This window comes from Pseudoliparis swirei, chromosome 20 (genome assembly GCF_029220125.1).
Source record: "Pseudoliparis swirei isolate HS2019 ecotype Mariana Trench chromosome 20, NWPU_hadal_v1, whole genome shotgun sequence".
NCBI classification, from domain to species: Eukaryota; Metazoa; Chordata; class Actinopteri; order Perciformes; family Liparidae; genus Pseudoliparis; species Pseudoliparis swirei.
In genome coordinates, this window is record NC_079407.1 from 24721756 (window position 1) to 24734970 (window position 13215).

The 13215-nt window shown below is 42.8% G+C and overlaps 1 protein-coding gene across 1 annotated transcript; it reads right to left on the reverse strand.

Moving 5' to 3' along the window:
- Positions 1–4589: 4589 nt before the first annotated feature.
- LOC130211328 (multiple epidermal growth factor-like domains protein 6) lies at positions 4590–12378 on the reverse strand. Its single transcript, XM_056442067.1, has 12 exons — positions 12369–12378; positions 12094–12312; positions 11380–11547; positions 10898–11032; positions 9536–9751; positions 8070–8248; positions 7196–7298; positions 6947–7105; positions 6627–6789; positions 5191–5294; positions 4927–5094; positions 4590–4828 (listed from the first exon to the last, which is right to left on the reverse strand). Exons 1-12 carry the CDS (start codon positions 12376–12378, stop codon positions 4590–4592), a joined length of 1863 nt encoding a protein of 620 aa, XP_056298042.1.
- Between the last annotated feature and the right edge of the window lie 837 nt (positions 12379–13215).

Sequence of the window (13215 nt, forward strand, 5' to 3'; positions counted from 1 at the left end):
CTTTCCTCCCATCAACCGTGACCAATTATTTTCTACGGTTTCTACTTCGAACACGTCTACCTGTCTCTTGGACCCCATCCCGACGAGGCTGCTTAAAGACGTTTTGCCTTTAATTGGCGGCTCTCTATTAGATATTATCAATGTGTCTCTGCTAGCAGGCCACGTACCACACTCCTTCAAGGTGGCTGTTATTAAACCTCTCCTGAAGAAGCCCACTCTGGATCCAGAGGTATTGGCTAACTACAGACCGATCTCTAACCTCTCCTTCCTCTCCAAGATCCTTGAGAAAGTGGTCGCAAATCAGTTGTGCGACTTTCTACATCATAATAGTTTATTTGAGAAATTTCAATCAGGATTTAGAAAACACCACAGCACCGAGCGGCACTGGTGAAAATTACAAATGACCTCTTAATGGCAGCAGATAAAGGACTCCTCTCTGTCCTGGTCTTGTTAGACCTTAGTGCTGCATTCGACACCATTGACCATGACATCCTGTTACAGAGACTGGAGCAGTCGATTGGCATTTCAGGCACGGCACTAATTTGGTTTAAATCCTATTTATCAGATCGATCTCAGTTTGTATTTGTAAACGATGACGCCTCGATAACCACCAACGTTAATCACGGAGTTCCACAAGGTTCTGTGCTTGGACCAATTTTATTTACCTTATACATGCTTCCTTTGGGCAATATTATCAGGAAACACTCCATAAACTTTCATTGTTATGCAGATGACACTCAACTATATTTATCGATAAAACCAGAGGAGAGCAACCAACTCTGTAAAATTCAAGCATGTCTTAAAGACATAAAACATGGATGACCTGCAACTTCTTGATGTTAAACTCAGACAAAACCGAAGTAATTTTAATCGGCCCTGAGCACCTCAGAGATCAATTATCTGGTGATGTGGATTCTGTAGACGGCATTGCCCTGGCATCCAACACCACTGTAAAGAATCTTGGCGTTATCTTTGATCGACTTGTCCTTTAACTCCCACGTAAAGCAAATCTCAAGGACTGCATTCTTTCATCTACGTAATATTTCAAAAATCAGGCACATCTTGTCTCAAAAAGATGCAGAAAAATTGGTTCACGTTAGTTACTTGAGACTGGATTACTGCAACTCCTTATTAGCAGGCTGCTCTAATAAATCTCTTAGGTCCCTCAGTTGATCCAGAATGCTGCGGCTCGTGGTCTCACTAAAACTAGGGAGAGTGATCACATCACTCCTGCACTAGCTGCTCTGCACTGGCTCCCAGTAAAATCAAGAATCACTTTTAAAATTCTTCTCTTAACCTACAAAGCCTTGATTGGTGATGCTCCATCATATCTTAAGGAGCTTGTCGTACCATATTGCCCCACTAGAGAGCTCCGCTCACTAAATGCGGGACTACTTGTAGTTCCTAGAGTCTTAAAAAGTAGAATGGGAGCCAGAGCCTTTAGTTATCAAGCTCCTCTTTTATGGAACCAGCTTCCAATTTCAGTCCGGGAGGCAGACACAGTCACCTCGTTTAAGAGTAGACTTAAGACCTTCCTCTTTGACAGAGCTTATAGTTAGGGCTGAATCAGGTTTGCCCTGGTCCAGCCCTTGATATGCTGCTATAGGCTTATAGCTGCGGGGACGTTTAGGATGCACTGAGTACGTATCTCCTCTTTTTTCTCTCCTTAAGGATGAATTTTCATCTCTCAATCACACGTTACTAACTCTGCTTTCTCCGCGGAAGTCCTTTTGACTTTACGTCTCATGGGGTCATCGGACCCTATGAGACGGCATAGATCCTATCTGCCTGATGGATCGTCTGGGTCGTGGAATTCCTGCTCATGACTACGCCACTGTCCTGTTGAGACTCCGCCCACTCCTCCTCCCCACCGCCATCTGCCTGATGGATCGTGGAGGTCTCCATCGTGGAATATGCCTACTATGAACTATTCATACACTCTGTCATATTCATTGAATGTATTTTAACTCTAAATCTGTCCTTCTGTACACATTACATCTATTGCATCTGTCCATCCTAGGAGAGGGATCCTCCTCTGTTGCTCTCCTCCAGGTTTCTTCCTTTTTCCCCTGAAGGGTTATTTGGGAGTTTTTCCTGGTCCGATGTGAGGTTTTGGGGCAGGGATGTCTATGTGTACAGATTGTAAAGCACTCCGAGACAAATTTGTAATTTGTGAAATTGGGCTATACAAATAAACTGAATTGAATTGAACATTCCTGCCGACGGCTATGAGGCTCTACAACAGTTCACCTCTTGCCAGATCACCCTAACCCTTCTTATATTTGTGTTTTTTATTTTTATTTTTATTCTTGTGTGTTGCTGCTACTGGCTCGACAAATTTCCCCTTGGGGATTAATAAAGTATATATCTATCTATCTATCTATCTATTAGCTGAACTCCCATTAGCTGTTCCAATTTTACATCGAGATGTTTTTCATTTGCTTTCATTACTTTTACCACAAGCTTCCCAAAGTGACTTTGCACACTCCCCACAGAATGGTGTGACTGTGTTGCCCTTAATTAAACATATGGGGCTTGTAAATGTCCAACAATTTCTGTCCTTTTCGACAAGGTGATCATTGCCCTTATAAAACATTCATTGTGGCTGTGCTGCATGCTAATCCTGTGCGACGACTGCTGGAAAATTAATTACAACCGCTATCTCTATGTTGCTGAATATTAGATGTAGAAAAAAATATGTTTCCCACCTGGACAGTAGTACCCAGCTGTACACCTGGTGCAGTTGTCTTGATGTGTGTTTCCCGCTTCAGCGCTAAATGTTCCTGCAAGACAAGGCGTAGGGACTCGTGTCCCTCTGGGACAGAAGAAACCAGCTGGGCACAGAGCCGGATCTGCTCTGCTTGAGCCCCAGTCGCAATAAAACCCTGCCCGGCAATCCCCTAGAGGCCAAAAGGGGAAGAACACCACACTCAGATGGGAGGATATTATCGTTAAAAAGTCATCAATTTAAAAAAAATTGTAAATGACTGAAAATGTTCTGTTACTGTGTTGACTTTCGCATACGCCTTTATTTTGCAAGTGCCTTTGTATGTTTTAGGTCCTTTTATTTTGAAGTTCTTCCGGCGAGACAGGAAGTAGAGGTAAATCTCGTAACTTGACTTCGCAAAAAGTACGTTAGCTGACGATGAACTGAAGGAAAAAGTGTTCATGAGTATTCTTCTTACTCTTTAAACTGCTAAGCACCGAGCTGGAACAGGAACAAGGTACTTTGTGTTTTATTTGGGCTTTGACTACATGTTTAATGACTTTATTCTTTAATTAGCTTGTAAAATGTGTTGTGATAAGATGTTAATGCTAGATGTTAGCTATATGTTCCCTTTAAGAAAGAAAATATGTTGTGATTAATGTCCACATGTATATATGAATGTCATCTATTTGATGTTTACACTCATAAGAGCTCATTTCTGGGGGTTTCTGGTCTTACTCAGATTGGAGGAAATTATCTTTATTAAAAGTCATTAATAAAATAAAAAAATTGCATTAAACATGGCAAAACTAAACATAAACATGTTAGGTGTATTTCATGTAACCTACCTGCTCTGAGCCCCTGTTGGCAGAAAGCCCCGGGTGGGCAGAGAGATCCGGTTCTGTTGTCGGTCGGGTTCGGCACCGCTGCGCCCATCAGACAAAGAAACCCGGCGGCACACGGTCCCGAAGGCTCGACCAAACCGTCTGACCCACAGAACCGACCCGCCGGACACACGCGGCACTCGCCTGGCAACACAAGACGGACAGACTTCAGTCCAAACAGAAACTGAACACGCGAGAGGTGCATCAGCCGTGTGCTCTGACATGGTTGAAGTCGACTAAAATAAGGAAGGATCATTTCAAAACAAATCTTAAGGAGTCAGAATTAATTGAAGCCCTCATACGGTCATGAAAAACCTGGAAAAGTCATGGAATTTAAAAATAGTTATTTCCAGGACTGGAAAAGTCTGCAATGGTTTTATATTCATTTTCAAATTTATTTGATTATAATAATTTAGGATATGAATATATGAGCATTTTTGCTTCTATACCGTTTCAGTCTTTCTGTTTTGTATATTAGATATAATAATATTGTATTGTATTGCAATGATTGACTGAATAAAATACACAACAACAACAACCAAACTTGCCAACAACAGTGTTTAAGCCTATTTATTAATACAGAAAAGTAAAGGACTGGAAGTGGACAGCACATTGGGTCTACATATACCGTGGCTTAATGCTTCATTTTGATATTAATCCGGGTTTGTACAGTCATGAAAAACCTGGAAAAGTCATGGAAGTAAAAAATTAAAGGGTCCTTGAAAAAGAAATTAAATCCCTAAAGTTTTGGAAAAGTCAAAGAATTTTGTTATATTCATATGTTCGTTTACGCAGTTTGATTAAAAGAATAAACATTCATATGAATGTTTTTTTTAATGTAACTATTGTCTCATTCATTCGTGTCATTTAAGGTTTATACTCATGTATACACCGAGATTTCACAAAATGTTTGGTCATGGAAATTTGGTTAAAAGTCATGGAAAGGTCATGGAAATCCATTAGTCAACTTGTGCATGAACCCTGTAGTTAAACAACCACTAAACTGGGTGTCTACCTGCGGTGGTGAGCCCGTGGCTGGGGCTGTAGGTGCCTTTGGGGCAGGGAACAGGTTGACCGTCTGCACTCTCCCTGGGACAGATGTAGCCGGAGGGGCACGGCAGAGGGCCGGAGACTCCAGCGGAGCTCCCCCTGGTGGGGCCGCTGCTCGGGTACGGGCAGTGGAACCCGGGAGGACATGGGTTACACTCGGTTTGGCCCGACACGTCCTGGAACCAGCCTGGAGCAAAGACATTCAAACGGTGAGTATACAGTACAAATAAAAGTCCCAAGTTTTTGCAGAGTTGCTCGTCATACAGTATAGTTTAATTTGCTCACCAAGAGGGCATGTTTTGCAGTAATCTTTTCTTTGTCCTCCGGTCTCATTTTGGTAAGAGCCAACTGGACACGGTGAGGGTACCCGGCTGCCCTCGGCACAGTAGTGGCCTGCTGGGCAAACGCTTCCAGACAGGGTAGCAGTCTGGGATCCCTCCAGACAGTAGAAACCTGGGAGGAAACACGTAAATAACATATTTGGCAAGCCACACTTTGATATATATGGAGTAGGATTATGCATCACACATCTTTAGTGTCATAAGTGACCTGGCGGGCAGGGCCCGGAGACTGCAGACAGGCCGGGCTCTGAGCAGTAGGAGCCGGGACGGCAGCGGCGACACTGAGCCTCGTCCACCAGCCGGTTCTGCTCACTGTCGATAGATGCATAACGACGACAAACCGCGTGATTTCATGTCATTTGGATCATAATTGCCCGGCATCACATTACAGAGGGCACTTCACGCCACTGCCAATACTAATTATTACTTTTCATGTCATTTAGCTGACTCTTTTATCCAAAGCGACTTGCAATCATGTGACATTCATACACCGTAGTCTCAGCTACAGGGAGCAACTCAGGGTGAAGTGTCTTGCTCAACACATCGACTAGGGCGGGGATTGAACCACCAACCCCCTGATTGAAAGACAGACCTGCTAACCACAGTCGACTTATAATAATAATATTATAATCTCCTGTATCCTCATATTTGAATATGTTATACTGGCAAAGCAATAGGTTCAACATAGATAATTATCATCAATGTCTGGGGATTTTATTACATCTTCAAAATGTCAAATGGTACCACTAGACACATACAGAACTAGGGTTAGTCACCATGTAGTTTAGAAATCCTTAGCGTTCATGGTAATTAGAGATATGAAGGCAATTATAACACACATATATATATATATTTATATATGTGTGTATTTATGTATGTATATACTATATATGTTTGTATGTTTATACATATATATATGTGTAAATATATGTATGTATATATATATTTATATGTGTATATATAAATATCTGTATATGTATATATGTGTATTTATATATATATATATGTGTATATATTTATATGTGTGTATGCATATATATATATGTATATATGTATGTACATATACATACATATATACAGGACTGTCTCAGAAAATTAGAATATTGTGATGAAGTTCTTTATTTTCTGTAATGCAATTAAAAAAGCAAATGTCATGCATTCTGGATTCATTACAAATCAACTGAAATATTGCAAGCCTTTTATTCTGATTTATTGCTGATTATGGCTTACAGCTTAAGAAAACTCAAATATCCTATCTCTAAATATTAGAATATCATGAAAAAGTATACTAGTAGGGTATTAAACAAATCACTTGAATTGTCTAATGAACTCGAAACACCTGCAAGGGTTTCCTGAGCCTTGACAAACACTCAGCTGTTATAAATCTTTTTTTTACTTGGTCTGAGGAAATATTAAAATTTTATGAGATAGGATTTTAGAGTTTTCTTAAGCTGTAAGCCATAATCAGCAATATAAAAAATAAAAAAAGGCTTGCAATATTTCAGTTGATTTGTAATGAATCCAGAATGCATGACATTTTTGTTTTTTTAATTGCATTACAGAAAATAAAGAACTTTATCACAATATTCTAATTTTCTGAGACAGTCCTGTATACATATATATAAGATATTGCAGGACATGCACCTGAATGTTCCTTTGGGGCATGGTTTTGGTACTGAAGTCCCCACGGGGCAGAAGAAGCCGGGGGGGCACGGGGATCCAGTCAGGTTATCGAGTGGCGCTGATTCAGAGGCTCCGCCCACACAGAGAAACCCCGCTGCACACGGCCCGCTGGGCAAAGTCCTCCCTTTTAAACAAATAGCATTCAAGCGATTTTTGAATCACCCCGATAACAGAGCAGCTATTCACCGCTAATTGTTTTTTACCAATTACTACAAGCAAGGTCAAATATATGTGATAAATACACAACACGTAACTAATCAGAGTCGGCCGACGCATCGTACCGGTTCCTCTGCAGTACATCCCCGGGTCGCACAGTGAGCACTGCCATTCCTCAGCCAGTCCTGACCGGTTCCCGTAACTTCCCGCGGGACATGGATGTGGATTTTCTGATCCACTGGGGCAATAAAATCCTCTCTCACAAGGAAGTGGATGGGTCGCTCCTTGATGTAATGGTACAGAATGGGGAAAAAATGGTATTTTACTCAGATTAAATTGAAAATGTCACTAGATTTCCTTCCCATCGGCTTTACCTCGATCTCGACAATAGAAACCAGAAGGGCACGTCTCACAGCTGCCCTGGCCTGGTTGTCGCTGGTAGCTGCCTGGGAGGCAGGCGGTCTGTCTGACACTCCCCTGGAGCAACAATTTAATTGATTTTATTAGACTCAATATCTTCATCGTCAGGCATAACCACGGGGCAACAATATGCAGACTCAGAGAGTCAAGAAAAACAGGAAGTAAACATAAATTGACAACAACTGATGTGTGACGGAGGACTCATTCAGAGACATCGCATACAGAAAATAGCTTGAAGAGGGATACCCAGGGTTCGTACGGTCATGGAAAACCTGGAAAAGTCATGGAATTTTAAAAAAAAAATGTCAAGGCCTGAAAACAAACAAAAAAATTTGGAAAAGTCCTGGAAATGTGTTATCTTCATATGTGCATTTACACTAAGTTTTAAATAATTAATATGCTTTTAAAAGAATGACGCTCTAAATATAAGCCGGCATACTCGCACATTGTTCACGCTGCAAGTGAACACACCGTAACTGAAAAGACATAAATGTGTATTATTTTTAATCAAACTATTGTCTCTCATTCATTTGTCATTTAAGGTTAAATATTGTATGATTTGGAATTTTCATTGTTCGTATAAATACCAAATGTTCTCACTTTTTCTTGTGTATACACCGAGATTTCCCAAAATGTTTGGTCATGGAAATTTGGTTTAAAGTCCTGGAAATCTATTGGTCAACACGTGTATGAACCCTGTACATTCATCAACATAAATTGACTCATACAACAAGTAATGCACCACCAGTGAGATGGAAGACATTGCATACAATACTCAATCATAATAATGACAGAAAATAGCTGGAAGAGTGATACAGGAGGTCTGACCTTCTGGCAGAAGTGTCCCGCTGAGGAGACGTGTTGTGGTGGTCTCTCGACGCTCTGTCCCCCAGGGCAGTAGTAGCCTTCTGCACACCGGCCACTTGGCTCGGCTCTTCCTCTCCGGTCGCAGTAGTGACCCGGAGGACACGGCTGGCAAGCCTCCACCGTAGACCCGCCGAGGGACCCTGACGGACAGCACGCCATATGCATATCAATTGGAAATTAATTCACACGTTGATATACTTTCTACAAGTCTTGAATTGGTGTTTATTGACTTGCAAACAAGCAGACGTACACAAAACTACTCAAATCAAGGTTAATTTAATGCAAAGTGCCTGTTCCCTCGTCGGATTGTGATTCATAAACACACAACAGAGCTACTGAACATTTAATAGGATTCTTGTATTTCGCCGCGAGACAAGAATACAATTACACCATTAAACCACTTTGTTATTGAATTTATTCCATGGGTGCCCAAGGGGAAAGAAAAGAGGCTTCAATGGAAATGTGTTCACATTCACTGAACTGCAAAGATACACATCGGTCCATGTGAGGCGCAGAAAGTTAGCCGGAGAGAAAAAAAAACGGACATTGTGTGCAACAAAGAGGATTAGCTATTATATTGTATCTCATTCACGCATCATTAATTCATACACTTGATCCACTGCCTCTCATAACCAGTCAAGTTGTCATTAATATCCATATCTGTCCAAAACTCTCCTCACTCCATTATTTTATCCTATTAGACATTTGTGTGAAAATGTCGTAATTAGCGTATCCTTATGGCATTTTAAAGTAATGGTGACCTTGACCTTTAACCACTGTATTCTCAACAGGTCATTCTTGAGTCCAGGTTGAGGAATAATAATTCAAACTTGTATAGCGCTTGTAACGGATCCCCGTATATGAGTTGGCGTGAAACTTACTGCTGGTGAAACTTCTTTTTTTTCTCTTTAGGTAAATAAACATGAACTAAATCTCGTAAACAATCACCACCTCGTCACCACCGTGTTAGCCTCATACGGGTCCATTAAAACTATTAAACTTTAAATAAAATGCGCATCTGTCCATTCGTAGCCGTACAGCCAAGTTTGCATTTTAACATAAATTAAAGAGCGCTTCCCTTTAACCTATCAAAATAAAAGTCTGATTTAACTATAAAGAGGAAGTAGATAAAAACGTCTTTGAATTATTCAAACAATACAATATAAAAAGGCATATATCAAAGCCAAAAAGGTAGATACAAAAACAGGCGAACAACACAAAACAATAAACCTTTCATGGGGTTATTTACAGCGCTTGAATACATAAAGACGTGTTCCTGAGATTTCAGGGAGACCAAAAGAACCACCACAAAAAACATGGAGCCTTCTGCGGCAGCCGTCGCCGGTGCAGAGGCATAAATAAGCATAATTATAGATGAATCTATAACTGCAGCTTTATTTTAAAAGAAAAAAAGAGCAACATCTCACTTGTTATGGTTCCAACCGGACAGGGCAGAGGAAGAGGAGTTCCAGGGGGGCAGTAGTTTCCTGCGGGGCAAGGGGCGGCGTGAGGGTTTAAAGAGCCTCTGGGGCAGAGATGTCCTGCAGCACAAGGTCCTGAGGGGGCATCTCGACCAGTGTCGTCACAGTAAGAGCCGGCTTCACACGGCTCGGGGTGGGAAGAGCCCACGGGACAATAGAAACCTGGAAAATCAATGACATAGATGAACTTTAGTAGGTCCAAAAGTCCAATAAAGGAGGAGTTACGGTTGTTACGCTCCATCGAGAGATGGATTTGGATACGTTTTAGGATACACTGATCACCTATCTCCTCTTCTTCTTTTACATCTCTCCATCACACATTATAAACTCTGCCTCCTCCCCGGAGTCCTTGTGACTTCACGTCCCAGAGGGGCCATCGGACCTGGCTTCTGGGGGACGTTTTAGGACACACTGAGCACCTATATCTTCTTCTCTCTCTACTTATGGATTCATTAACATTTTTCCATCTCGAACTCTGCTTCCTCCCCGGAGTCCTTGTGACTTTGCGTCTCATTGGGTCCGTTGGACCTGGCTGGGTCTGATGCCTCCTGCCGTGGCCCTGCTGATGCTATTGAGCCTGACAAAATAAACTGAATTGAATCGAGGATAATATAAAACTCTGACCCTTAGATTTCAACACTATTTCTGCTTCTTCTACCGTGAACCCACCCGATCTTATAAGTTATTACTTAGGAAGGAAGGGAATGAGAAAGGAAGGAAGCTAGGCAAGGAGACAAGGAAGGAAAGGAGGCAAGGATTCTGGTACTGGATGCCTCGCGCTCGATGGCAATCAGGATCAGGATGCGATGGATTGAATGCAGAAAGGATTTGACTGTGTTCCTCCTGGTGTGTGCGCACCATCACCCAGCCATCTCCAGGCCCTCATTGAGGGAAATTGGAAGATTGGATTATTCTATTTGAATAACCATCAGCATGGATCTTGCACTGCCTTTGAAGAGTTACTCTATCATGAAGATAATGACCATGATTGGGTTTAACGGATGAAGCCATTTCTGTAATGCGTATTACTTATACTTGATAAAACTAACCATGAAAGAAAATGGGAGGCATTTATTCCTCCAAACTACCTCGTCTGGATTTAACATTTTCAGCCATTTAAAAGTTGAAATAAAACCGTGATGAAGAGGTGTCAAAGTCGGCGTGTTCCGCACAGACTGGACGTGTCACGGCAATTTTCGTCAAATGGGAATGTCGTGTTTACGAGCGGGAAAGATAACACGTGTGCCTGAGGGAATGAACCGAGTATCAATTCAAGCTCACGCGACTTCGCCGTCAGGTTGTACCCACCCTTAGGGCATATATCCCCTCTGTAGGTGGAGCAGCCATTATGTCGACTCTCCGGGCACGGCGGCGAGCGAGTCCCAATGTGGTCCGAGTCCGCCCGAGGCGCCGTTACCGCTTCGATCGAGCTCGCGTCTCCCCCTATAACAGAATGTTGCGGATAAAGCATGAAAGATGTCAGAAATAATACCGTTGTCTCGCAGAGAGGAGCCACTCTTCTCTTCTCTAAATGCTGATTTAGCAGTTTCGAGCGCCGGGGGAACGGCATCTCTTTTGCAACGTAACACTGTAAGGCGATGATTCATTGTAGAATACTTGAGAGGAAGGTCAAGCTGAAAGGTGTTGCTTGATGGGACATTTATCACAACGTGTGAGGCATTGCTCGCCTAGTTGAATAGTTTTGGAGAAATTGATGTACTGCCCTTTCAAAAGGAAGCATTTTATTGTGTTCTTGCACAATGAAGAATCACATCTTTCTTTCTTTTTACCGGAATTACTGGAGTTATTGAAGCAGGGCAGATTGTGAATCCAGAGGGCGGCGTCCGTCGTTGTGGTATAAACCTCCAGTATTTCACACAGGCAGCTGGACACAGCAGAGGCTCGAGGTGTGGGGCTATCGGCACCTCCAGAACAGAAGAAACCTGCAGAGCACAGACCTAACACAGGGAGGCATGAGAGAACCAGCGTGAGAGGATTATCTGTCATTGTATGGGATTTAAGATGATCCCTTCATTATGTATTATTTTAATCCCAAGAAAAAACTAAATTGTTGTTTGTGGGTTTCAATTCAAGGGTCTAGAACAAATCAAGGGTCTAGAACACGTCAAGGATCTAGGGCACGTCAATGTCTCGAACAATTCAAGGGTCTAGAACAATTCAAGGGTCTGGAACAATTCAAGGGTCTAGAACAATTCAAGGGTCTAGAACACTTGAAGGGTCTAGATCAATTCAAGGGTTGAGAACAATTCAAGGGTCTAGAACAATTCAAGGGTCTAGAGGTCTAGAACACGTCAAGGGATTAGAACAATTCAAGGGTCTAGAAAAAGTCAAGGGTCTAGAACAATTCAAGGGTCTAGATCACGTCAAGGGTCTAGAACCTGAACTTAGCTGTAACATGATATGTTATACATTGTACCCAATTAGCCCTCTACACTCATTCAGCAAAGATAATAACGACTGCCCTTTACTGGTGAAATCCCCACCTGTCGGCCGTGAGCCTCCAGGACCGAGGCAGTATTTTCCCGGGGGGCAACGATGGCAGTGAGAGAGGGCAGAAGCTTCAGGCTCGGGGAGGAAGCTCCCAACAGGACAGGGTTTGGGTGACCCACTACCCCGAGGACAAAAGTGTCCCGTGCGACAAACATCTCCATAAGGCCGGGAGACGGGAGACGGCTCGGTGGATCCCAGGGAACAGAAATGTCCTGTGGTAGGACATGCAGGAGAGGAAAGACACCGTCACGGCTCTATTCTCTGGTACCAAACCCCATTGGTGATGCCGGACCATCGGACCTGGTCTGCAGGGTCCAGACGGCTCCGTCAGGGCGCTGCTGTTACAGAAGTAGCCGGCGGGACAGGGGGAGCAGTCGGTCAGGGACGTCCTGCCGGCCGACGGATTGACGCTGCCCACCGGACACGCCGATGGAGAGGATGAACCCGGAGGGCAGTAGAAACCTGGCCGGGGTGGTAAACTTTAGTTCATCGTTGTTTACACATATGAGTGCATGTGTGAGTGTTTTCTCATTTAAATACCTGGTGGACAGGTGTTACAAGTGGACCGTCCAGAAAAAGATTGAAAAGTGCCGAGGCTACAGATGGCCGGCTCTGCACTACCATGTGGGCAGGCGTGGCCGGGCGGGCACTGACACCCTGCAACACAATCAGATCAAGAAAACTGTCACCTGGACCCTCCTTCTTTCTTTTCTATTTACAATAAAAACATATTTGACTAATGTTTTAGACCTTTTGACATACACACATGTGCCAAATACCCACAAAAGAAAGCATGGCTGCTGTATTGTGGTACCTTAGAATCAAGGCAATGAAGAAGAGATCGAGATCCACTCTGAGCGGCCGGACTCTGACAGCGACGGGTCAGAGACTCTTTCTCGGTTTTGGACCATTTCATGCTCAAATTAAATTTAATAATTAAAGGTTTTCTCAATGAAAGGCGAAAAAAGGGGCGTGTGGATGCCTTTCAAAGAATCTCCAGGTGTACATGTAATATGAGAAGAGGAGGAGAGCTCTTTTGTGTCTTATAATTACATAGAATTTGTAATGTAATTGTTGGGTTCTGCTACATGCCCAGAGAGACAGTTACTACGCCC